The sequence below is a fragment of the Aspergillus bombycis genome, assembly GCF_001792695.1.
Source record: "Aspergillus bombycis strain NRRL26010 chromosome Unknown contig00016, whole genome shotgun sequence".
Lineage (NCBI taxonomy): Eukaryota > Fungi > Ascomycota > Eurotiomycetes > Eurotiales > Aspergillaceae > Aspergillus > Aspergillus bombycis.
The window spans coordinates 168,502-193,090 of record NW_019170018.1 but is presented as its reverse complement, the minus strand read 5'-3'; the positions used below and the strand labels follow the sequence as shown (position 1 = coordinate 193,090).

Below are 24,589 nucleotides of genomic sequence, written 5' to 3'. Positions count from 1 at the left end.
GGCATAGATAACTGTTCAGGATATCGCCGAGCCGTGCATGTGCTCCTGCGCTACAACATCACTGTCGACTAGCTCCAGGCATACTCTAACTGGTAGAGTGTTCGACATTATTTGTGTCCTATTCAAAGCCACAGGCCTAGCACCGTCACCGTCTTATCCTGCTGGCAGGCGGCCGAGAGGGTAGAGGTTGGAGTTATAGTCATCTCGAAGTACCCTTTGGCATTTTCGGTCGCTCCTCATAGCTAACAAGTGATGTGCCTTAACCAGATAGTCAGCTTTCAGCGCTGTTGCTTGACTGTGTTGAGGGGTTATGGCCGTGGTGGATGTGGGGATAATGTTACTATCTTATCTGAGTGCGAAATACTAAATCTTTACAATTCTCCAGAGCTTCCACAGATCATGAAGAAGATATCTAATTCTCTACATCATCTTCACCACCGAATTGAGCCTCTGCTATTGCATCGTGAAATAAAGCTTTTCGAACTTGGGGAAATACGGTTCAGTCCGGTTCAATGGAATTCACGCATCATGGCAGGACGCTTACCACGAGGGAACGTGCCCACAAGGTATGTCACAGTGCCTTCTCCATCGGACAGTTATTCCCAACGCGTCTTCTGCTCCATTGCCAAGTCCTTCAACACGAGAATATGTAGACAATCGGTGCCTACAATCAACGGATGGCCCGAACGGAATATTTCCCTGCACACGACTCTACGCCCTGCATGTTGATCATGCTCCTTAATAGGGACTAGCTTTCTTTGATCCTTACGCAGTGCCCGTATATGGATGGATCAGCCTTATGTCGCCTCTGATTCAACATACTATTGATGACGTGGTGAGTCTTGGTCGGGATGGGCCCAGTGGACGAAGGCCACCGCAAGGGGCTAATTGGAGCGAATAGTGGAAGGTGTGAGGAGCCTCTTCGAGATAGCAGAAAGTACTTGTACTTTAGACCCTCCAATTATATTCACTATCCCCAGAATACCAGGATGGTCTCTCCGTTCCTTGAAACATATATGCAGATACGAAGAGCGCGAAAATCACACCGAACACGAATATGAAATGCAAGGGGAAAAAAGTGAATACGAGCAGACAAATTCATATATATGTCCAGCATTTATTGGGGAGCAAGGTAGCAGCCAAGACATGGGCTGAACTGTCGATCACCACAAATACGAAAGATCATGCAACTCCCATTCGGGGATTGATATGACCCTGGGGAAGAGAGGTAGTTCTGATGGGGCTCCTCGGGGACGTGCCTGGCACGATCCACATTGGCAAAATGCCCAATATGTTGAGTGGATATATTTATAGACATGCAGAAAGCATGCCGATCATAGCTTATCCCCGCGACTCGATGAGTAAAATGTAACCCACTCGCAAATTGATCCTGAATCTTTCTTAGTGAAGTGGGTCAGTTCGTGTGATACCCTCCGCCAATAATATTGTTTACACTGGACTCTATACATTCCTGTAGGACTTGCTGTTCGTGTAGTTCATGGAGGTACTCTACTAACAGCGAAGATATGCCAAAGCCTTGTCACTCTCAGAGGTATAAATAGTGCTCAATACTCCCGGCTGTTGACAAGATCTCATCAACCACAAACTCATATAATCCTTCCATTGTCGGAATTCGTCTACATTGCCTTTACTGCGCCAACTCTGGTTATTTCAAGGTCAACACCATCACACGTTGTATGCACATCCCTACCCCATAGCCCGGAGAGAACTTTTCAAAAGCTGACAACTTGCGTCTCTCGCAATTAATAACTACAGTTACAACAGCAACATGCAGATCAAGTCCATCTTCGTCGTCCTCACCGGCCTGATGGCCTTTGCCGCAGCCGCTCCAGCGGAACCGGAAGCCAGAGACACCGCGGGCGTCAAGCCAGAAAGTCCTGGACCGCGAAAGGTGGCTGCAAGACAGACTGGGCCGGTCGTTGCAACGCACAGTGCATCGGTGAAGGTGTGAGATCTCATGGATGCAAGAAGGGCGATATCAGCTCCGGCATTGAATCGTCCCACTGTATGATCGGCTGGAATATCTGCAAGTGTTCTTGCTAGATAGCCTGTTGTGTCGTTTCTACAGGAAATGAATTGGGGGCGAAGGATTCACCTTGTGTGCTTGTTCTCGTTTGCTTTGAACTTCTAGGACTATTTTGTTGGAGGGGCTAGGAGATTGTGCTTGAGTATCTGATGGTGTTGGGAGGATGGAAAGAGGGAGTCAGATATGTATATAGACACTTAGGGCATTCTCCCAATCGGTATACATCTCTTCCCTAGCCTTAGTTTTCATAAAGCCTCTCATATTGGTATTCCTATCCGTAACATACTAGTATCTCGATATAGTTAACAGTTAGTAAGAAAGAGCATAATCAACAATCTCAATCATAAAGGCCTATTTTAGGAGTCTACTCATTTCAGTATATTCATGCTTAGGTTTACTAGAACAGAGCTGACATGATTTCCCATATCACGACTCAGCAAGCAGGATTATGTGTAACTTCGGAGGTTGTGTGTCTAGGCTATAATGCTTTAGAATTACAAATGGACAATGATGATTTTGTGGATTTCATAATCGACCTGAAAGGCCGGCTGCTAGGAAGTATTCTTTAGTACTCAGTAGATTGTGGCAGTCTTGCCAAACACACGGCAAATTATAACAATCAGCCCAGATAAGAACCATATTTAATGCAATCTCTTACTCTCCTCTACCGGCAAATACTCTGCTCGTCCAAGCTGACGATGTGCCCATTGGAATATAACTGTCAGCTACTGTCAGAAATGTCGTTGTGTATCTCTCTAGTCTACACCTCACATCGGTTTGCCTTCTGGTCTTGAGCGAGGTCACTATCATTGTTGCTGTCTCCTCGTCGTATGCCGCCCTGGCGACTGTACAGTCGTTCTGCGAATGGTCTTGTGTTCAATTTATTTAGCATCAATCGTCTCCTGTGCTGTCTGTGTAGGTGGTGATCTTGCTATCGATATTGGGCACACTATTATGTATTATCTAAACTATCCACGATACACGTTTTCACTGTCTTACTAAATATACCATTCATAAAAATAAATAATTTGATGATATATCCGGAATTTCCGACTAACTGAATTACATATAACCAGAATTTGACAGATGCTAAAGACAGATGCCCAGCATTCTTATTGTGTGAATCCTGTGAAGCACAGCAGCCAGAAGTATATTGTCCATCTTAGGTAGATGAACTATATATCGCACTGGGTGTTACAATCGCAAAAGCAGGGTCAGGTGTAGTGAGCAACGACGCCAACGTCTCCCAACATTTCACGTCTCCAGTCGTAGTGAGGCCATCCAGGCTCTTTCGGTCTCTAGCAACCAAAGCAACCAGATCCCTATGTGTCAACCAAACCACCAAAGTTGCATCTGCCGCGTCCTTCGGCTCCCGGTACACGATTTCATGGCCAGTGATGGCACCATTGCTCAAATTCAAATGCCACCCCCGGCGCATGCCCGCGATCATGAAGTCAATCGCGAACGACCGACCCCATGCCTTCGGTCCATCCACCCGCATAGCAATAGTATCAAACAATTGCTCCAAATCAAGCGCCATCAATAGCTCCACCGACATGGATAACTGGGAACCCTGCGGTTTGTTCTGAGGGTTCAGCTCGCGCGCCCCCGTCAGATAGAAGTTACGCCAGGCGCCGTTTTCTGCGCCGTAGCCCAGTTTGCGATAGACGGATGCGAGCTCGTTTCGGGCCCGCTCATTGTTTTGGTCTGCATACACGGCATGGTTCAGGAGTGTTGTGGCGAAGCGAAGGTCGCCCTCGTCCGCGAACTCTTTGGCCAGGTCGATCACTTTCTCTATCCCGCCCATGCATTTCACGTAGCGCGTTGCGGATGCCACCGGCGGGTGCTCCCATAGGTGAGCCGGGTTTCCGTCGAACCAGCCCATGTAGCGGTTATAGATCGCCTTGACGTTGTGGCTGATTGAACCGTAGTAGCCGCGCGCACTCCAGGCGTTGTTCAAGGATGGCGGGAGCTGGAATTGTTCCGCAATTTCTATGCCGGTTTGGCCCGTGTTGAGAAGACGGAGAGTTTCGTTATGCAGATAGGCGTAGAGGTCGCGCTGCTTGGTCAGGAAGTCATTGACGTTCTCGTTGTCCCATGTCGGCCAGTGATGGCTGGAGAATACGACATCGGCGTCCTTCCCATAGCGCACGATCGCTTCATCCAGGTATTTAGCCCAGACACGGGCGTCGCGGACCAAGGCCCCCCTCAGGGTTTGGATGTTGTGCAGAGTGTGAGTGGCGTTTTCGGCCATGCACAGAGCGTTATACTGCGGGAAATACATGTTCATCTCGGCCGGCGCCTCCGTGCCTGGGGTTAACTGACATTCGATTTCCAGATCGTCGTCTACGATGATCTTCTCCCCCGACTGGTGGATGTTAGTCGTGGGCGGAATCAGTCCCGATACACCTATTGAAACGGTGAGACCCAGCCCGCAGCCGATCTGGCCGTCCCGCTGCCGGGGGAGAGACTCGCCGTACATGTAGACCGCACGACGGCCCATGGCGTTCCCAGAGTAGACGTTCTCGCTCACGGCATGTTCAAGGAATCCATTAGGCGCGTACACCTTCAGACCCTCGGCAGCGGCATCTGCAATGGCTTTGGCTCCGCCGAAGTGGTCTACATGAGAATGGGTGTAGATGAGGGCTTTGATAACCCGATCCGGAAACTGGCCTTGGTATAGGCCCAGCGCCTTCTTGGCGGTTTCGACACAGGTCAGTGGGTCAATAACGGCCACGCCTTTTGTATTCGGACACTCGACGAAAGTGATGTTGGAGAGGTCCAGTCCGCGGACCTGGTAAATCCCATCCTGAACTTTGAAGAGACCTTGCTTGTGGCAAAGCTGAGACTGTCTCCACAGCGACGGGTTGGCGAAATGGGAAGGGTACTCTTCTGCTAAGAAGTCAAAAGAGTCGTTATCCCAGATGGCTCGGCCAGGGTCGGTGTCGGAGTAGACCACACAGGGCTCGAGACTGGTGATCAGTCCTTGAGAGGCATTGGTCTTGTCGGTAGGGTCCTCAGGTGGGTAGGACGTTGAAGACATGATTACAGGCAGATATCACTGGAACTAAAGCGCAGAAGGATTGAAGGTCGAATAAGATCCTTTGCCAATATTGGATGATATGAAGTGACTGGCAATATATGTCACATACTCCTGGCTTGTCCTTGTAGGCTAGATCCCCTCTTTTACTTATTCTCCTTGGAATTGGGATCCCTTTTAGAGCGCACTCTTCGGTGAAATGGCAAAGGTAGTTCTAGGATACCCGACAATCAGCAAATACGCCTCCAAATCCTGCAAGAAAATAAAAAAGGCTCCCTCTAGACCCCACATACCCCGCGCTGTAACGCTCAGAGATTATTTCTTCTAGCCCAACCATTCTGTTCGTGAACCAGAGAATGCATCGAGTGGTTTAGTCAGGAGTGACGTAGCGTTGCATTCCGCGCCGGCCCGACAGAACCAACGATGCTCGTAAACACAAACCAGTTGGTTATATTTGGTAGTGAGAAACAGGCACCGCTTCTGAATTTATTCCTACCGTTCATAGAATGTATGCGTTGTGCTTGTATCGTGTGCGTTTTAGGTTGTGCTAGTGGAGGGAATGTTCACACAGATTCGCACCTCGACCCTACTCGGTCTCTAAAGGATCCTACAGCAAAGCCGGAAGTATCTTTCGGCATATATTCTAGGTCAGAGATTGAGACAATACTGCTGTAAGGCGCCGCTATGTAATATGGCCATGGTAGATAGTAAAGTATTCCCTACGGAGTCCCTCAGTTCTACTGCGTTCCTAGATGGCGGTATATTCACCCGCACTATCAGACTTGGCTCGTTGCCATAAAATGATTCATTACTGACTAGCCCCCGATGTGGCACTAAGTGACTCGCACATATCATTCTTAAGTTCACACTCAAGGGGTGCCTGCATATATCCTACTGAGCAAGCATCCAGTCCTCATAGATAATCATCTTCCTCCTCACCCTCTTCCTCAACATCTGGCAAATCCACGCTCATACCAGTCAAATACTCAGCAATATCTCGCCTCTCAGCACATTCCTCAAGCACAGATGCATCAAGACTCCGAACATCAGCACCATACTCGACAAGTAGCTTTACCGTCTCCAGACCCCCCTCGACAACAGCAATCGACAGCGGCGTCTCTGTACCGATATCAACTGCCGACACGTTTGCCCCATGCTCAAGAAGGGTCCTCGCCGTTTCGGACTCATCTTCAACACCTGCAGCAATATGCAACGCCGTCTGCCCGTTCTTTGATTTTGCCTCTATGTCCTCGCCCTGTTGGAGTAGCGCCTTGATAAAGACCCGTCCACCCACAATATGCGCAGCAACATGGAGCGGTCCATAGCCACGCGGGAAATACGTCCATCGCCGCTCAGACCTCTCAAGCTCATCATAGCTGTCATCATCCTGATACGGCCAGGCCCCTGCTGCCTGAAGGTAGGAGTCAATGGAGCCGCGGTGAGATGCGAATCGGAGGAAGGCGTCAAGCGCTTCCTCTCGGTCAGGTACTCTGGAGGTATAGACTGATAGTATTCGTGCCGCGAAGGGCAGGAAAGGATGGGCTTGAAATCGCTGCTTTAGACTCGTAGATGAACTGCAAGCTCCGCTTTGGAAGTCTTCCTGCACTAGGTAGGACATGGCGGCACGAAGCATCTTCCCTTTGGTGTTGTTTTTGGAAGCTTCTTCACGTAGATGAGTCTGCAGAATAGAGGACTGGATTCGCATCGCTTTGATGCAAATACTGAAGGTGGTCAAGCCAGCACACATACTTGCGATGTCGTCGGAGGTGTAATAACTATCCTCTGTTTTATGTATGCCGAGAAACGGTAGGAAGTCCACAACCTGGGATATTGTCGGTGTGTAGCCTAGTTCTTCCAGTGCGGACACTAGGTAGAGCACCTGAAAGGTATTTTGTCCGTGTTCTGCCTTTGCTACATGAGCCAATGCTAGCTGGCTAAGCGCCTTGTGCTTTGTTGAAGGGGACTGGTTAGATAGAACCTGAACTAGTTCATCCAATGTCTCTGAGATATCTCTGTGCTGAGGTAGCGGTGGAAATCTTCCTTGGTGTTAGCACCGTGGAGTGGAGACAGGGACGAGAACACATACGCGCCGTCCAACATTTCTATGACATTGACCATAGTTCCACTGATATCTTTGGGTATTGAGGATGGGGTTTTCTCGGCTGATACATCTCCAATTTCGTGCACCATGTAAGCCATGAGATCATCCTCGTGTGCCCTCATTACTATGGTTGGCAGCTCGTAGGTTCGGAGAAGTGAACGGGGTGGCGGGTAACGACTGATTATGAGAATGCGCACACCAGAATTCTGACAATTATTTACTCCAAAATGGACGAGCATCTTCTTCAGTGCGGCTTCGGAGGCATTAACACCATCAAAGACCACGAAGATCGAGTCAAAAAGCGAGGGAATCAGGTTCCAGAATCCAGGAGATTCACCATCCAGAGAGAGGGAGGTAGAACGCCCTCCTTCTGCTTGGTCAATGGCATCAGCAGGCGAGTCAGTCACCTGGGCAGTGAGCTGTCTGGATAGCGAAGGATATGCGACGCCAAAGTCCGCCCCGTTATATTGCGGATGGCTGTCATCAAAATAGTATACCACGACCCCCACCCGGCCGTCCTTTGAGCAGATATGATCGACAACAAGGGAGCTGATATATGTCTTTCCCGTTGCAGCTGGCTGGCTGTTAGCATTGTCATGCCCAGCCGGGTTGCATGCATCTTACCCGGTCCGTAAGCCCAGAGAAGCTGTGGACCAGAGCCGCTGATCCATTCTTGTGTAAGCCTGTCTGCTAGAAACCAGGTTCCCAGGGTCCCTACTCGTTCGCAGCTCAAGCTCTTCTGCCTCTCTGCTGTCGCATCCCCAGGGCAGACCCCACGAAACTGGCTGTTATCATAGAGCGACATTGTTGTTGCATGATGATGCGAAGCTTTGTATCTGGCGTATTCAAATAGCAGACGCCGTTTCCCCACTGTCTTGGCATGATAGGCACCAGTGTCGCTGCCTGCGGCATTCCCATGGAAAACATGCAGAGAAGAGTCTAAACAGCTCTAATTGGAGCGCAAATGCAATGATTGACAACCAAGCAACGCCAAGAAAATAATTGATAACCAATTAGAACGCGGCTTGGCATGGATATAGCATGTCAAAGCAGCGTCACTTCATCCGCGGATCCGAAGGGGCAGGCATCCCAGGGAATCAATCCACAGAATGGCGGCCCAGGCTAAGGTATTCTCGACATTCGAGCTTCTCGAGCTGATCCTACTCCAGCTAGACACGCAAACACTTCTCACAGCTCAGCGAACATGCCGGACTTGGCACGGCGTAATTCAAGAATCAGTCGCGATTCAAAAAGCGCTCTTTTTCGTCCCAATACAGCCTTCGTCGGCGGGTACAAAAGTTCAAAATCCATTACTGGCAAAGATGTTTCCGGGTTTCTTCACCTGGGACACATCCTTCTTAGCCAGCATGGACATGCTCCAGCGCCCTGAGAAGCTGGAGGCGTATATTCGACGTGAAGCAAGTTGGCGGCGGATGCTTGTCCAGCAGCCTCCTATACCCAGGGTTGGGTTCCTTGTTTCCTGTTTTGCCTTTGCGGAGAGTTATACATACCATGAGATACCGGTATGTATATTCCCCCAGTTCGCATATCACAGTCTCCTGATGTTACCCCGCCCGCGCAGACAAGAGGGGACGGTCTGCGGATGGAAGAGTATTTCGAAATGTTTATGTTCGGGCACCATGTAATTTCGATTGAGTACTATGTCCCGGAAATCATCTGGTGGGGCGATACCTATTCTTCTGGGTGGATGAAGATGAAAGAATCCAGGGGCATGACGGTGGAGACCGACATTGTGATTTCGATCTTCGGTGGCGCGACATGTACGGATTTTGAAGGCGATGGGATCACCGAAGATGCCGTACTATGCAGTCAGATTCAGGATGCATACCGGAGGTTGAATCTACAGCCTTGCACCCCGTCAGACCAGACGAAGCTGAACGAGTGGAATTACTCGCACTGGTATGATTGACTTTTTTCCAGGCTGAGGTTGTCTTTCTCGGAATGGAAGTAATATATTGTATATTGCAGAATTCGGGTAGCGATTCTGAATATCTTATATCTCTGTATTTATACTTAAAAAATTACTATAAATATATATGTTGTATACTGTATATATCTCTCTATAATATAAAGCTTTTAGAATTGAAGATTATCGAAAGTTGGCTCTAAAATCTACAGTGTGAATTCAGTACCAGGGGCTGGGATCCGGGGATTCCGAGATATATGCAGTACACATATATTACACGTATATTTTCTATTAAGTATTTCTACTTGGATATGATGAGAATCTGTACTTCTCCTTGTAATTTACATATGTATTATCTATATTCTAGATGCTTTCATATAATATCCAGTATTCAAGGAGAGTATAATACTAGGCGGTAAATAGGCTGTTGTTGCCGAGTGGCCGCGGTGAGCCTCCGTACCCGTAAAACGTGGGGGTTGACCACAACAAGTTAGTCGGTGCTTTGCACTACTGCAGGTGAGAAATTAGGGCAAGAAGATTTGACTAATAGTGTTGCATGGATAGAATCACTGAGTATCCACCATGATTCTATCACTGTGGGCAGTTCAGGTGCGCGATCTTGTGCATACAAGTAGTTCTTACATACGCCAGCTCTTTACAAGAAATACCAGTGGTTTGATATGCAGAAACCTTCCTTTCCCGCAAGGTCTATGACCTCTTAAGATACATACATACAGCTTGTGCACGGTCATGTACATGTGTCTAGTAGATTAAGATACCCCAGTACCTCTATGCTCTATGGATGTACATCATTCTATACCTCGTCGGTCGCAGCCGTCTATTTCGTAATCTCGACACCTCCAACCTAGTTCAATGGTCAGTAAAACTTTCTGCATGATTCACTGGGGATGACTTACAGCGCCCATGGCCTTCTTGAGGTCACCTGCCAGAAACATGCGTTAGCCGTCATCGATCAATACTCGCCAAGCCATACAACCGTTCGATACTTACCGTAGATGGCGAACTGTCCAGCAGTCAGAGCACCAACCATGACCAGACGAGCGCCAATACCGCTGAAAGAGCCACGGAGACCAAGCTCCTTCGCGATCTTGATCAGTCGGCTGGTCGTGCCCTCGCCGGGGAGACCCTTGGTCTTGTTGATCTTGGAGAGCATGGTATCGGCGGGCTGCGAGACAATAGCGGCGGCGAAACCGGCGATCAGACCAGATCCAAGGTTGATGGCGGTCTGCATGCCGTCGCTGGTCTTCTCCTTCTCGAAGAAGTTGGCGTAGGCGAACTCGGCGACTTTCTCGTAGACGACGAACTTGGACATGGTGTATGGGACCCTGCCACATGTGAGTCATGAGAGAGACATTGAGCTTGGTTGGACGCACTGCTTGAACAGGATGGGGCCAAAGCCGGAGTAGAAACCGGCGAGACCCTCCTGGCGGGCGATCTTGCCGAAGCCAGAGACAAGGCCACTGGCAAAGGTAGGCTCCGAGACCAAGCGGATACGGGTGGCCTCGAGCGGGCAAAGGGCAATATCGGCGAAGAACTCAGCAAAAGCGGACGAAACACAGTAGACGGCGATCCGGTTGTTGCTGGCATTCTCGTAGCCGATCGTGTTGATCGACTGCTGCTTGAAAAACTCGTAACCACCGAACTTCAGCGCACCCTGCAGGAAGTAACCCGCGAACGTGGGGCCAGCGCCGGTCAAAAGCGCGCCCGCGCCTTCGTTCTGGATGACCTGGCGGAAGCCACCGATCAGGCCGCGGTTGTAGGTGACAGGGTCGAGCTGGATCCGGGTCTTGACGCTGTGCAACGGTATTTGTCAGTCACCTTGTTGCGACCTTTCCGTTGCTTGTCGAGCTGGCGTCATCTCGGTTCTTTGCAAGAATTGGCGCTACTTACACATCGACGGGGGTGAGGCCACCGTGGGTGACGGAACAGCAGACGGCGCCGGCGAAAGCGAAACGCGAGTAGAGGTTCAAGCCGGTCAGCTTCTGAGGCTCAGACTTGGCCTCGGCGGGAGCGGCTGTTGTAGCGCTCATCTTGCCGGTATGATATAGAAGGGAAGTTGAGGGATGGAGTGGAGAATGATACACCAGGATGAAGCAGAACCTTGTCGAAGAAGGTGCAGGAAGTTGCGAAATGGCTTTTCACCCAGGAACTCCCGGGCAAGACCGTCCCGAAAATAATCCGGAGGCTGCTGACGCCAAGTCAGCATTCATTTGGGGTCGGATCGATGATGTGATGTGACCGTGATCAGCTTTGGAGGATTTAATTTAGCATGCTCCATCACCCTAACCCCATTGGGCAGAATTGGGGCTATTCGGGCCGTCGGCATCTCCCGGGTGGATCCTCCGTAGCCATACTATGTACTATAGACTATAGTGGTATAGAAAAATCTATCGGTACTTATGGTGATATGAATGTTACGAATGGAGCGCTGTAGGGCTAGGAGCAAAATCGTTGCTCATAACTTTTATTGCAGGCGGTCAAGATCACGTGATGCGGAAGGGGTGCGCATTTATGTTGGAATATGCACGTCGCTGTCAAGAATTGAAGAAGATAGCCACATAGCACTACTACTGTACCGAGGATGGTCGTCAGTGCAGTGACATTAGGCCGTCAGTTGACGGGCAAAAAAGGACTCTACACGATAACGAAGCAGTTGCAAGAGAGTGTTTGGCTAGCTGTGTAATGCCTAATGATCCCTACTTTCTCACCAACTTCTAACGCTTAGAGCCTTACAGGACCCCAAATAAGGAGACTGTCGTGGTCAAGAGTGTGCAACATTTTCGCCTAGGAAATGAAAGAGACGTTCTTCTCCGTTTCCAAACCCGATCCCCCTACCTCCGCACGCTTCTTGATGAAATCGAGGATCCTCCAGGGCCGCCGGCTCTCATTCTCAAGTATCTGGATGATGATCTTTGGAATGCATCCAACTGCAAAACACTTACGCGACTCGAAGTAAAATATGTTGCGAAAAGAGTATTGGAGGCTTTAGCTGTTTTGCATGGGGAAGGTTACGTGCACACTGGTACGTTCCTTGATGTGGATTCAATTTCGGCTGAAGATAACTGATTAAATTACCGTAGACATAAAGTCTAGTAATGTACTGGTCAATTATCAGGAAAGTGATATCCGCTTTAGTGATGTCCAGCTTGCCGATTTTGGAAGCACCGTTCATATGAACTCTCCTTACGCTCAAGACGGAGATGCTATTGGGACGCCGATCCTCAGAAGCCCTGAAGCGCAGTTACAGATGAGATGGGGTACTGCAACAGACATTTGGTCTTTCGGTGTAATGGCAAGTTCCACATTACTATATATAACCCCGCCTGTTACTGAAGGCTAATGCTTGATACTGGATCCCAGCTCATAAGTTTGATATACGGGGAAGGCTTTCATATTTTCAAACCCGATGTATCTGCAGACGACGACGAATATGAACTCAAGATTCTCATGAAACATCATCGGTGCTTTGGACCATTTCCTGCATCATATGAGGAGATCGCCGACGGTGACAGAATCGCAGTCCTGATATGGATCATGCAAAATAGTCCCCCGGAAACACTCAGGCCTTTCCGTCTCACGTCTGCGCGAGAGATTTGCCACGGCGATAAGGAATTTGTGCTCAAGATAATGAAACTTGACCCAAGAGATCGGCCAACTGCAAGGGCACTTTTAGAAGATGACTGGTTTTGTCAATTATAAAGTAATACTCAACTATCGGGGTTCATGCTAAAGGGGGAGAACAACAGTGCCATAATGATTCACTTACAAAGATGTTGGCGCTTCTAGCTTCGTAAGACATTCAACACAGAGTATCTTGTGTACAGTAATACCCGACGGGGCAATGTGGACAAAAAAAGGGCAACCACAGATATATCTTTATTAGACTCTGTAGAGGTCTCTACTATATCTAGTAGGATAGGAGGCTGGGGACATACTTCTGACGCCAACCTCTCCTTTAAGAGTAATATTGAAAATCCTTTCATAGCAAGATCTCTTATAGGAGAGGAAAGTCCATTCCCTATTAATAGTAATACAACCAATCACACACTGCAAGCAAACAAAACTACCTTCTAAGTCTCTCCAACAAAGCCCTATCTCTAACATTCATACCCCTCCTCTGCGCAGTAGCAGCCGACTGAGACTGTCCACCTTCCTGGCTCAAAATCACCCACTCCGCTACCGTCGCGCCTGCATCCTCCTGCTCACCACCCAGGGCCTGGTTCCCAGCAATCAGCAAAGTGGCATACCTCGACGGCCTCACAGTCTGCTGAAGCTGCGCAGTAGTCGTATTCCCAACGGGAATGCGAACCTGGTTCGCCTCCTCAGCCGTGTAAATTGTCGAGGGCTCAATACCCGTCAAGGTCAGAACAACTCTGAACTTCTCATCCTCCTCATCTTGACCCTGGTTCTGGATGCCAAACGCAAACACCGAAGCAGGATTCTCAATAGCCTCCTCATGGAAGATCACCGACGCATTAACCGGCGGCGCAGAGGCCCAATCGAAATGGAACCCGGACACGGCATTGGCCAACTGCGTATCTGACAGCGTAACAGTGATGGAAGAGAGCTTCGAGGAAGCAGGCTGCCATTTCGTAGACGTTGCGCCGTCGTTAGCGGAGATGGGGAACTGGCCTGCCTTGTACTCGTCCGGGGACGTGATGGGCTGGCATTGGATTTGGTTTCCCTGCATTGTGGGGATTGTGCCGATTTGGCGGTTCGCGACGACCAAGGGACGTCCTGTGGGTTGGAGGGTGTGGGTTTCTTTTTCTCCGTCACTGCCAACGTGGACGGGGATTGTGGCGTTTCGGAAGCGTTCGTCGGCTGTGGAGAGGGGCGCGGTTTTGGTGTCGCGGCGGATCGTGGTGTGGGTGTAGTTGGACTCGGCGGCGATGGGCCAGCCGCGCCAGTAGAAGGTTCGGTATTTTACGTAGGGGATTTGCGGGGGCAGGTTGGGCGTGATGTGGATTGCCTCGTCGGGGAGGAGACGCAGGCCCAGGTATCCGAATAGCACGACTTGGTTGGCGCCGCCGTGGCCGGTTAGGAATGGGTAGGCTGGGTGGGTGCCGCCGTTGATGCTGGCATTGTCGAGCATTTGCTCGGAGAGCTGGAAGAAGGGGCCTCGTGTGTAGGGGTCGTAGGAGTATTGGTGGTAGGTCCAGGCTGAGCAGCCGGACGGGGAGACGTCGCTAGCTACGATGGAGAAGATGGCCCAGGTCATAGCGGGGCCGTCGGCTGATTGTTTGTTTGCGTACTTTTTGGTAGTTAGTATTCGTATGCGATAGAGAGGTAGTTGATTTGGACGAGAGAGGGACTTACATAGTCGAGGTCTGAGAGACTCATCTCAGCGGTGTAGTCGCTCTCGTAGGCCAGTGGGTAGGTAACGAGGACGACATCCGCCTGTTTGACCACGGCGGTACCATTCATCGAGGTGTACTCGAGGGTCACATTGTTCTGGCGCAGAAGCAAAACGTTCTCTGAGATCTCGGTCCACGTGTCATTGGGCTCCAGGTTGAACTGTTCGCGGAACGTGTTGGCATTTTCCAGAGTCTGAGCGATGAGGGGCATCGTAAAGCCACCGGCATCGACGTGGTTTGCGTACTCATCCTAAAACCTGTTAGCAGTGCGACGGGATGATTGGGGATGACAGAGGCTACCGGATCGGTCATGTTCGTCAAGGTCCAGCTAGACCCATTTCGCTCAACAAGGTTGGAATACAGTGTAGCCACTGAGTCGTAGATCGGGAAATGCTTCTCCTGGAAGTACTCCGTATCGCCGCTGGCGACCCACTGGTAGATCATAGAGAGTCCAATGTCACCGTTCAGGTGATACTGGTAGTCAAAGCAGGCACCAGTCGCCGTGCAGTTTCCGGCGCGGCCGCTGGTCCAAGGATAGATCGCAGCCGAGGGGTCAAACCGAGTTTGGTTCTTAGAGCTGGCAAACGCCGTCTTGACATTGTCCTTGGCCTGCTGGTATTTGGCGACTCGGTAGTTGGTCACACCCTGTGCAGCTTCGGGATGGGACGCCACCAGACCTGGTTGCATCCAGACGTCAGCGTCCCAGAAGACTTGACCAGCATAGGAATCGGATGTGAGTCCACCGACGGAGAAGCTAGTCTCGTTGACAGTGGCGTTGGAGACCGCTGCGATGGCGTTCTGGCTCACGGTATTCTGCAGCAGGTAGTAAATGTTGGTGACGGCGATGACGGCCGAGTCAATGACATGTTGGTCTTCAGGGAGCTTGCCGGTAGCTGGGTTGGTGAAGCGGTCGACCGAGTTCTCGTGCATAATATTCGCCCACTCGGAGGCGTGCGACTGCAGAGAGTTGGTGTAGCCCGCTGCCAGTGCTGCTGCTGCAGCTTCCTTGGCTGTCTGTTTGGGGTTGGCGAAAGCATCAGTAGAGGCTCCGCCGACCAACTTGGTGATGCGGACGGGTTCGTTCGCGGTGAATTTAACCTGCACAGTCTGCACGACGGAGGACTCGTTGGTATTCACGTAGGGCTTCCCGGTCACGAGAGTGCGGGATGAAAGGTCGACGTTGGCGGATCCGGTCAGGTTAGCATAGATATACGCAGTGACGTTGGAGATGCCCCAGGGCCGCACAGCCGAAAAGAGCGCGCCGTCGTCTTGACCAGATTCGACAAAGTCAGTTCGTACCGCTGAGTAGCCGTCGATCACATTTGCCACGGTCGCATCGGCGTCGACTGATGGAATGATCTCCATATCCACCACGGCTTGCGTGATGTTCAGCTTGTTGGCGAACAGGCGATAGGTGATCTCGAAGGAGCCTTTATCCGCAGGAGACCAAGTGTACGACCACGATAGGACACCAGCCTTGAAATCGTAGGTTGATTGGAAATCGGTAATGGTGCTGTCATCCACCGTGGAGTCCAAATAAACATCATCGCCCAAGTCAAGGATCAGACCACTCCAGTGGGGAACACCACTGATCGCTGTGTCCCATCCATACTGGGACAACCAAGGAAAGTTGGTACCGTTCGTGGTTGGCTGGGAGTCGTAGAAACCAGCGATGGTTGCGAATGACTGTCGTCGTGAAAAGAGCGGCCAGCCGTTGATGACATCGCCGTCTTCTTCTTCGTCAAGCTCAAAGAAGGGGCCAACACTGGCAACATTAATACCAAGGTACCCATTTGCCACGGAACCGCGCGACTGATAATGGCCCTGGTCCAAGGTAGTTGTCTTGAGGAGCCAATTCTCCTCATCCCAAGTGACGCCGTCGAATTTAGTCTCATACACATGGTCTGAGTCGGCGGCCTTCTGGCTGGAGCCTTCGTGCCGCTTCAAGATCTTAGCGACGCGGGGGGTATGTTTGCTTTGAGTCCCCTGGCTTGGAAGACCATGGACTGCTGTTAAGAGCAGCGCCCATGGCGCGAGGTTCTAGGACCTAGTCAGCTTTTCTGGTCTCTTATTTGGAACCTTAATGAGAGTGGAGGTGGTAGGCCGCTGCTTACCCTGAGTTTCATTGTCAGTGCCTCTCAGGAAGCACTAGAAAATTAGATTGAATGGTGTCTTGCGAGCAAAGTGCAGGACTACCAAGGCACTTAAATAGAGGCAGAAGCTTAAGCCTGGAGGGGTCTATCCCCGTCGCAGATTAAATCCCCACATTCGTATCCCGGACGGGGAGCATAGGCGCCGATCCTGGAGGACCGGTGCGGAGTTTACCAGCCGTACCAGCCGTTCGATTTGGAAAGCCACTACTCAAAACAGGTACTTAAACGGCACTCGGGTCCCCGTTGAGGTATTTTTCTCTGCCCAAGGATTGTTCGCACAGACCTGTCACCGTGAACCAAGGGTTGTATTGGCCAAGAAGCAAGTGAATGAATGAATGAATGGAAGCAATTTGCGGGGTTGAATCAGCCACATCCGCCTATACCGAGTCTCTCACTGCAAAGATCGGGATTGGCCGAGTGGAAGAGGGAGCCGACAAGGCCTCCGTACTCATGCCGAGTCGATCATTGCCTTTTGCAACTGGGTTTAGTGTGGCCGGTAATTGTCCGTTAAGGTTACATGGGGAAGCGAGAGTTGACATCATCTTTTTCTTGGTCTGGTCTTGGCCATCTTATCATCCAGGGTACCAGGCGAAGGATGGCACCATTTCCACCTTAACACTGACTAACATTTAATAGTATTAAGGTTGGAAGGATTTGAGGCTTTTAGAAACATTGTGGCTTAGCATTTCTACTTTTTATGTCTCTGCGCTTCTTTTCTTCTTCTTTTTGCGCCAAAGTCGTTAGTTGGTATTCCTCCTAGGGCCCTTGCCCTAACTGAAAGTATGCAGGAAGACTCAGCAGGCCAAGTCGAAATGCCATAATTCATTGAACCAGCGATGCATAAGATATATAGATCTTATCAAAATTATGTGCGAGATAAGAAGGAAAGGCCAAAACCTCACAGGAGCGATCGACGATCTAAAGTCTATCGCCGGTGGTAGTAACTAGCAAGGGTAGCAGCATGATCTAATCCCTCGCACCTAATCTATCACCTATGGGAATGTCGCCTGAGGAGCTTAATATAACTTTAAAAATAGCATAAATTTAACTTGTCCTATTGAGGACATATCTACGATTGTCAGTCTATTGTTCAGGCAGCAGAATGCAGGCCTGGAAGGGTACATTCCGCTGCCTGGTAGGCAACATTCACCACGGTTTCACAAACAGATTCAATGATTAACTAGTGATATGTCTTGACCTCAATGTGCTCTCTACATGGCCTTGTGCCTCTGTTTTGTCCAGTGTGATACCCCTCTATCAGTTATACTTTCACAGTTGGTATTGCAACCAGCCTGAAACACTCCACACTCACATCACTCATACTCGTCTCCTCCTCACGGAACAAAGACAATGCCCGCCCTCTACGTCGCAATCTACTACCCCCGCTATGGGAACTACCAACACTGGGCTCTCCACCTCCACACCGCAACCGAAGACCTCATCTTCGAAGTCGACGGCGAACACCCTTCCTTTCGAAAGGTGACGTCCCGCGGCAAGCCCTCCGACTCCGACCTCCTAATAATGTCACTGCTGGTCGGCGAAATTGGGGATCCTGATGTGCCCACCGTCCAAGCGGCGGTAGAGGCCGCCCGCGTCGACAATGAGACACTCGCATGGGATTGTCAGGAATATGTGCTTGAGATTCTCGAAGCGTGCGAGCAGGAGGCACTATTGGATAGAGACGATGACCACTACATTGAGGTGATGAAGTTCTTGAAATCGAAGCGGGGGCCAACACTTTGATGGTTGATATTGTTGTTGTCGTTGTTTTGGCGGATATGAATTCCGAGTTCGGCTTTCGGCTCCGGTGTCAGTTCAGAATAGGGCTTCAATCTACCAGTAACGAGGTCGCATCCAAGGCTATTAGGAATCTGGGTACTTAAAATTCAGCGTTGTTAAAATGGGTCATAGCTTGCGGATACCTGGTTAGGAGTAACCCCGTAAAAATAAGAGTATGTTACCGAACATCTGTGTCATGAAGTTATCCAAGGTTCTTTGACAGCAAGCACCGCTCGCTTCGCCTGTGCTGAAATGCAGCCCGACTATTGCTAAACCTGGTAGGTTTATATGTTATGCAGAGCGATAAATCGGCGTTGTCTATCTCCGCAAATAAGGCTGAAGTAGCCACGTCAGTGCTCAGCCTTGTAGGGTGTATCTATCTCAAAGAACCTCAATGAACAAGACTCTGATGGTAATGAATTGATCCTTGAAGAGCGTGATAAAAACGTTTAACACTATTGGTACAACCCTAGGTAAGATGACCAGCAGCTCTTGAGGTAGCAAATCTAAAATTTCAAGGCTGCAAAGCTCTCCTCAATACTCAGCAACCCTTCCACGCCCAAATCATCCTTTGTCAAGATGTCCTTACTTCCCGCCCAAGGATTCCGGTCCATATACCGGTGGAAATCCATCATCTTGGCAATCACGTCAACGCCCGCGTTAGTCCACAAGGTACTAAATGTCTTAATATTGACCTCAACATAAAGAGCTTTCTTTCCGTTAACCTTTGCCCAGCTTTGCAGCAGCTTCTCGGGGGTTGTCTGCTCTGTGAATGCAGAGACAGTCTTGCCCAAGGTGGTCTTCTCGGGGTGTTCCAGGATAGCCTTGACAAACAACCCGACATTTGTCCGAGCATGGCCCAGTCCGAGGATAGGAGTATCACCGGGGGTGCAGAGGAGCTGGACATACTGACCAGCACCGGGGATCTCCACAGGAGCGAAGGTGGGGTACGCGAAGTCCTCAGAGTAAAATCCGAGGACCAAGAATGTCGTCTTTGCCAGGAGCGCACTGTCCAACTGAATAAATTTATCAACCTTGTTCTTTCCTTCGAACTGGGGGACCATGATCTTCCCGCCAGTGACATCCATGCTATTCGGGAGGGTTGACCAGATGTAGTGGTCTAAGGTAGCGATCGCCGCCGCAGCCTTAGCCAAGTTGATTCCCTGCTCTGCCTCAATGGCGATGGCCCTTTCCACACTACCAGTACTGAAGTACGGTTCTGCAAAATTGGTCATTGCAAAGATCGCAGAGGAACCGTCAAATGCAGCAATCAGAGATGGGACGTCTGAGGCATCGGCGCATACAACCTGCACGCCTTTTTGCGCCAGTTTCTGCGCGGCCTCGCTGGCGGGGTTTCGGGTCAGGGCACGGATCTGATACACGTTTTCTTTCAGGAGGGCATCGATGACTGAGCCGCCCTGGACGCCAGTGGCGCCAACAACCGAGATAATCTTCTTTGCCATGGTGTTGTGATTGACTCTGGATTCTTCGTGGGGCTAGCCTTCCTATAAAATAGGGCTGAGGGACTAATCGCTGGTCAAGAGCGTCAGATTGTAGCTTGAAATGGACTGCTGCACAGCTAAAGCCTTGATGAGGCCGGACGTTGAGAGAGCTTTATATATTTCAATCATCCGACGGGGTGACAACGCGGACTCCAGCACTGCGTTGTCAATGGCCATCTGCATGTGAAATCCCTATTCATGGTTTGTAATCCGAGACATCCAGTTTGAGGTATATACCTAGTAGAATGGACAGGAAAGGGTTCGAAAAGACCATTATTAATGGGCCATGTCCCCGGTAGGGGTGGTTATGCGCAACAAAATTGCATAATGACTACGGGGGCATTTAATTCAGAGCTTTCTGCCACATAGCACTAAAGTTTAACGCGAATTAGGTTTCTTTATTAAACCTAGTGGAGTGGAGCTTGGGAGCTCGTGGCGACGGCCTGCCACTCAATCTCTGTTGAAGTACTTGCAGCACCCCCAGGATTCGGGACCCCTGGCACAACTTTTTTTATATTGTTAATTGAGTGGGCTGGATAGCTTAGATTTACTCGTTTATTCTGCTTGGGTGTTTGGTACACACTGTAATTGAAGCATTCCAATCCAGAACCGGCCATATAATTAGAATATACGATTGTACTTTACTATACGGACTACGAATATGTAGGCATAGTAGTCAATTTGGATAAAATACACCAAATACTCTGATTATAGACGACAATCTCACCCTCTGTATCCATTATCAGGGCGATCTACATGATGCTTAACCCAGGCTACGGCCTGGTAACATGTCTCTATCACAGAACACTGACAAAGACTTTGCAACTTATGCTGGCCTTTTTCCCTCTTTGGGTAAAATGGTCAGCTGTCCATTGATCGGGTCGCAAAGTGCCCGGCTTCCGGGACGGCTGAATTTGGTCCGATCCGAGACAGCAAATCTATAGAGTCTAGACTATAGAGTAGCCCTAATGGAGCTTTTTATTAAAAGGCTTTACTAATCACTATATATATGCTCTCTATATTGCTAGAACCATATACGATCAAAGTCATTTAATGAAAAGATCGTGGTATATCCGTGGTGGGATACCTAAGGGGCATCGTCTTTAACAGGATATATCATAGATCAAATCAATAGCGACGTACTAAGAACTACTACGAACTCCACATGCATAACAGATTATCGACTAGCCACTAGGTCGCATGCATAGCGATCAGGATTTTATGCTCATATCTCATATTTTTATTCATAATTATTCTCTGTAAATCCATGCACGCCTGCTGGGTAAATGTTATTGAGACTTTCTGATTAGCCGGCCTAATCAGTATTGGCATGTCGACCGTTACAGCATGATCCTTACAACTGAAATAGACTTAAAGGGTACGTCAGGGTAAAAGAAGCCATTGTGCCCATACCTAGAGGGCATTCACCATCTTAATCCTATCCGTCGCCACGCTTCCTTCCTCATTGCTGCTGCCGTGTCCTGTGTTCTCACCACGGCCCCCTGATTCTCAACCGCCCGACGCAACAAGAAATGAAGACACTCCTCGGTAGTTCCCCATGCCAGGCACTTGAAAACCTTCGGAAACACAGATGCCTCCACGGGGCTTTTCCCGCTCGACGGATCGTCGGACTCCGGTCGATACTCGGCCAATAATCCGCAGCTCACCTCGTCCGCCATACCCTGCAATTGGCCCATCTCTAAGGGTATCGTGGGTAAGCCGTTGAGAATCCGGTGTCTCGAAGTCGAATATGCCCTCCGCACACTTTCCGCATTATGCGTTGCGACGAAAAGCCTAGCATCTGGGAACTTCGTGTCCTGTAATTCTTGGAACGGAGATTGCCGCGAGAGCAGACTCTCCACAATGTGGTTGTAACTCCGGTCGGTGTCAGCTTTGGTATCATGGATCCTGTCCCGGATATCGTGTTGGATGTACGCGCCCCGGACTAGTTTGATCCCCAGCGCCCAACCTTCCTTTCCAGCGAGCGTGAGATGGCGATGGACATTTTCGGCGGACGATTTCAAATACGCCTGGACGGTGTTAAGCACGACGACCCTGCCGTCGCGGTTGAACTGTCTCATGAGATCGATCGTCCAGGCATCAATGGCTGGTTGGAAGATCTGTTGCTCGGCGTCGATCCAGAACCGGGAACCCTGGGCGGCAGTGGCTTCGCAGATTTCTATAATAGCTTGCTTGATGCGTGGTGGCGGGACGAGATCGCCGCGAGCGAGAGCTTCGACGGCTGCAGGGCCGGCGCCGGTGAATCTAATCGTGTTAGCATATGTCGTATACTATGTTTCACGTGGGTCGTGCCATACTTGATATTCATGTAATCCCCCCTGCCGACCATTCGGAGTGTCCGTAAATTACCCTCTTTCCATTCGTCTACTGCACGGTCTTCGATGGCCTGTGCATTCTTCCATTCTTCCACGTGGGAACCGGCACCATCGATCTTTGCGACGGACTCGCGGGCATATCCGAGGATGACGCCCTTGAAGCCGAGAGTCTTCATGTCTTGGACTGTTTTGCGAACTTCCGTCTCATTGACACCCGCACAGAAGTGGTTGTAGATGGTTGCGCGGAGGATGTAGTTCATGATGGGGTTCTTAGACGGGCTAAGCAGCGGTGACTTGGAATCGACCACATATTTCAGCACCGCGATGGAGGGTTTCAGGAGCGGCGACGCCATTGCTGACGTCAGGAACAAAGAGCGAAGCAGCGTCTTTGTCGGTAAGTCCGCGAGAGGCGCCCTCTTTTGCGCAGGCGATGCATGGAGGCTCGCATTGTGGACGGGCGATGATGATGACGCCGCAGCATCGGCCAGCGGCTTGGACGCAGAGTAGAACGTTTCTGGCTTTCTGGGCCAGAATACCTTCGGCTTCATTTTGGTCAACTTGTGTCTGACAGCATTTGATATGATCTCGTGCTGCACTATTTATCTTACGATCTCGTCGCTCGTGGGAGGGGTATGCCTGCCATTTGCGCTTTTGCTCCGGGGAAATCGATAGGCGGCTTGAAGACCGATTGGTCTTCGGGCGATGATCGTCGTTGATCTGGGGTGATAAGGCGATGTGAGATGTCATCGTGGACCGAATAAGCTCTGAACAGATGGCTGTCGGAGGGGAAATCCGCATCTCTGCTCGGTTAGGGTTTCCGCGCGGAGGTGGGATGCGCTTTTCTCCTTGCGTCGTCGTCCACGTATACGGATTTTCCAGACACACACCGACACGAGTATTACTCAGGACTGAAAAAGTCTATAACTATTCATGTCTAAATCGATCATGTAATACCCCTCATTCACATACATACATACATACATACATACAAAGCCTGACTTGGCCAATCTACGTCTCCCCCCTCAGGTGCTTGATACCTCTCACCAACGCCTCAGCATACGCCCCGCGCACCCCATTCTTCTCTAAGGCATACAATCCCTGGATGGTACACCCCTTCGGCGAGGAAATACTCTCCCTCAAAACCGCCGGATGAACCCCTTCCCTCAACAACCCCGCCAACCCCTCCAACACCTGCGCCGACACCTCCATCGCATCCGGGCGTCGAAAGCCCTCCATGACAGCACCATCCATAATGCCATCAACAGCCAGACTCATGAGCGCCATGGCCGCCCCAGAAACCATCGACCCGGCATTCACCAAATCCGGTGCCACAAACTTCACCGTGCCAATCTGCTCAAAGACCACGTCAGAACCTCCGCCCGGGCTGGCGAGAGCGCCGCATTCTCCTCAACAATCGTCATGGACTGACGCAGTCGCGCGGCCACATTCGGCATGGCCGTGACAATCACCGGCCTGTTCTCCGTCGTCTGGGCTGAGCCGCCATCCCCATAAATGAACTCCATGATCTCGGCCGGCGTCTTGCCCGCCATGACGCTGATCACGAACTTCCCCACCAGCGCCGCCGACACGCCCGGCTCGGCCAGAATGCTCTGCGCCAGGAAGGGCTTGCACGCCAGCATGACGATGTCTGCGTCTTGCATGGCGCGCACATTGGCCCCGTGCGCGACTGTCACCCGGGACGAGTCTGCGGCGTATTCGGCGCGCAGCTTGGCCGCTGAGGTCGCGCTTTTCGTGCTCACGGTGAAGTGCGTGATTTTGGCGGTTGCGGGTTCCGAGCGGGTGGCGTCTAGCAGCCCGCTTAGGATTGCGGAGCCCATGTTGCCTGCGTGGCTTTTGTTAGCGGGTTCTTCTGTCATGCTGGAGGTTGGGGGGAAGACGTACCGCAGCCGATGAATGCGAGGGTTGTTGGCATTGTGATTGCGTTGTTTTGTTTTGGGGTTCAGGTGGCTGGTGTTGTTGGTTGGTAGAGGCGTCGTTTTGTGGTCTGGGATATGGTGGTGTTGGTGTTCAAGCTGTCGGGCGGAGATTCCGAGCTTGACTCATTGATATGGCTATCTTCGGACGTCGTCGCCGCGGTCGTTGATCTGGTGGTGGATAAAACGGGTGAATTTTTGGTGGGCCGCGAAGTTATCGTCCATTGAGCTTTTGCTTGGGTATTAGGCAACCTGGCATGGTTTCTACCTATCTAGTCTAACGATATACCTGACGAGTGAAGGTCAACAATTATGTAGTCACCATGCTCTCATAGGCTGGAATGGATGATGCAAAAAAGAGAGGGCCCACCGCGGATCGAACGTGGTACCTCTCG

At 50.5% G+C, this 24,589-nt stretch overlaps 11 protein-coding genes across 11 annotated transcripts; 4 read left to right on the top strand and 7 right to left on the bottom strand.

The window, feature by feature from the left end:
- Positions 1-528: 528 nt before the first annotated feature.
- On the top strand, positions 529-1,972 carry ABOM_003425 (uncharacterized protein; the record flags this gene model as incomplete). The annotated part of the gene is made up of 2 exons (XM_022530555.1): positions 529-566; positions 1,777-1,972. 2 exons carry the CDS (start codon positions 529-531, stop codon positions 1,970-1,972), a joined length of 234 nt encoding a protein of 77 aa, XP_022392079.1.
- A 1,237-nt stretch (positions 1,973-3,209) lies between these two features.
- Positions 3,210-5,090, bottom strand: ABOM_003424 (alkyl/aryl-sulfatase; the record flags this gene model as incomplete). Its single annotated transcript, XM_022530554.1, has 1 exon — positions 3,210-5,090. The coding sequence occupies one exon, from the start codon at positions 5,088-5,090 to the stop codon at positions 3,210-3,212; it is 1,881 nt and encodes a 626-aa protein (XP_022392078.1).
- Positions 5,091-6,000: 910 nt separating this feature from the next.
- ABOM_003423 (ankyrin repeat domain-containing protein) lies at positions 6,001-7,993 on the bottom strand (the record flags this gene model as incomplete). The annotated part of the gene is made up of 3 exons (XM_022530553.1): positions 6,001-7,123; positions 7,174-7,762; positions 7,813-7,993. 3 exons carry the CDS (start codon positions 7,991-7,993, stop codon positions 6,001-6,003), a joined length of 1,893 nt encoding a protein of 630 aa, XP_022392077.1.
- A 304-nt stretch (positions 7,994-8,297) lies between these two features.
- ABOM_003422 (uncharacterized protein) lies at positions 8,298-9,118 on the top strand (the record flags this gene model as incomplete). Its single annotated transcript, XM_022530552.1, has 2 exons — positions 8,298-8,711; positions 8,771-9,118. 2 exons carry the CDS (start codon positions 8,298-8,300, stop codon positions 9,116-9,118), a joined length of 762 nt encoding a protein of 253 aa, XP_022392076.1.
- An 835-nt stretch (positions 9,119-9,953) lies between these two features.
- Positions 9,954-11,166, bottom strand: ABOM_003421 (phosphate carrier protein 2; the record flags this gene model as incomplete). Its single annotated transcript, XM_022530551.1, has 5 exons — positions 9,954-9,980; positions 10,033-10,058; positions 10,127-10,461; positions 10,510-10,929; positions 11,027-11,166. 5 exons carry the CDS (start codon positions 11,164-11,166, stop codon positions 9,954-9,956), a joined length of 948 nt encoding a protein of 315 aa, XP_022392075.1.
- A 551-nt stretch (positions 11,167-11,717) lies between these two features.
- On the top strand, positions 11,718-12,835 carry ABOM_003420 (putative serine/threonine protein kinase; the record flags this gene model as incomplete). Its single annotated transcript, XM_022530550.1, has 4 exons — positions 11,718-11,815; positions 11,872-12,158; positions 12,217-12,422; positions 12,497-12,835. The coding sequence occupies 4 exons, from the start codon at positions 11,718-11,720 to the stop codon at positions 12,833-12,835; spliced, it is 930 nt and encodes a 309-aa protein (XP_022392074.1).
- Positions 12,836-13,199: 364 nt separating this feature from the next.
- Positions 13,200-16,616, bottom strand: treA (alpha,alpha-trehalase treA; the record flags this gene model as incomplete). The annotated part of the gene is made up of 4 exons (XM_022530549.1): positions 13,200-14,387; positions 14,453-14,740; positions 14,791-16,530; positions 16,605-16,616. The coding sequence occupies 4 exons, from the start codon at positions 16,614-16,616 to the stop codon at positions 13,200-13,202; spliced, it is 3,228 nt and encodes a 1,075-aa protein (XP_022392180.1).
- Positions 16,617-17,993: 1,377 nt separating this feature from the next.
- Positions 17,994-18,386, top strand: ABOM_003418 (uncharacterized protein; the record flags this gene model as incomplete). Its single annotated transcript, XM_022530548.1, has 1 exon — positions 17,994-18,386. The coding sequence occupies one exon, from the start codon at positions 17,994-17,996 to the stop codon at positions 18,384-18,386; it is 393 nt and encodes a 130-aa protein (XP_022392181.1).
- A 542-nt stretch (positions 18,387-18,928) lies between these two features.
- ABOM_003417 (NmrA/HSCARG family protein) lies at positions 18,929-19,885 on the bottom strand (the record flags this gene model as incomplete). Its single annotated transcript, XM_022530547.1, has 1 exon — positions 18,929-19,885. One exon carries the CDS (start codon positions 19,883-19,885, stop codon positions 18,929-18,931), a length of 957 nt encoding a protein of 318 aa, XP_022392174.1.
- Positions 19,886-21,348: 1,463 nt separating this feature from the next.
- On the bottom strand, positions 21,349-22,808 carry ABOM_003416 (putative proline oxidase Put1; the record flags this gene model as incomplete). The annotated part of the gene is made up of 2 exons (XM_022530546.1): positions 21,349-22,189; positions 22,243-22,808. The coding sequence occupies 2 exons, from the start codon at positions 22,806-22,808 to the stop codon at positions 21,349-21,351; spliced, it is 1,407 nt and encodes a 468-aa protein (XP_022392175.1).
- Positions 22,809-23,268: 460 nt separating this feature from the next.
- Positions 23,269-24,193, bottom strand: ABOM_003415 (pyrroline-5-carboxylate reductase; the record flags this gene model as incomplete). The annotated part of the gene is made up of 3 exons (XM_022530545.1): positions 23,269-23,610; positions 23,673-24,103; positions 24,163-24,193. 3 exons carry the CDS (start codon positions 24,191-24,193, stop codon positions 23,269-23,271), a joined length of 804 nt encoding a protein of 267 aa, XP_022392172.1.
- Between the last annotated feature and the right edge of the window lie 396 nt (positions 24,194-24,589).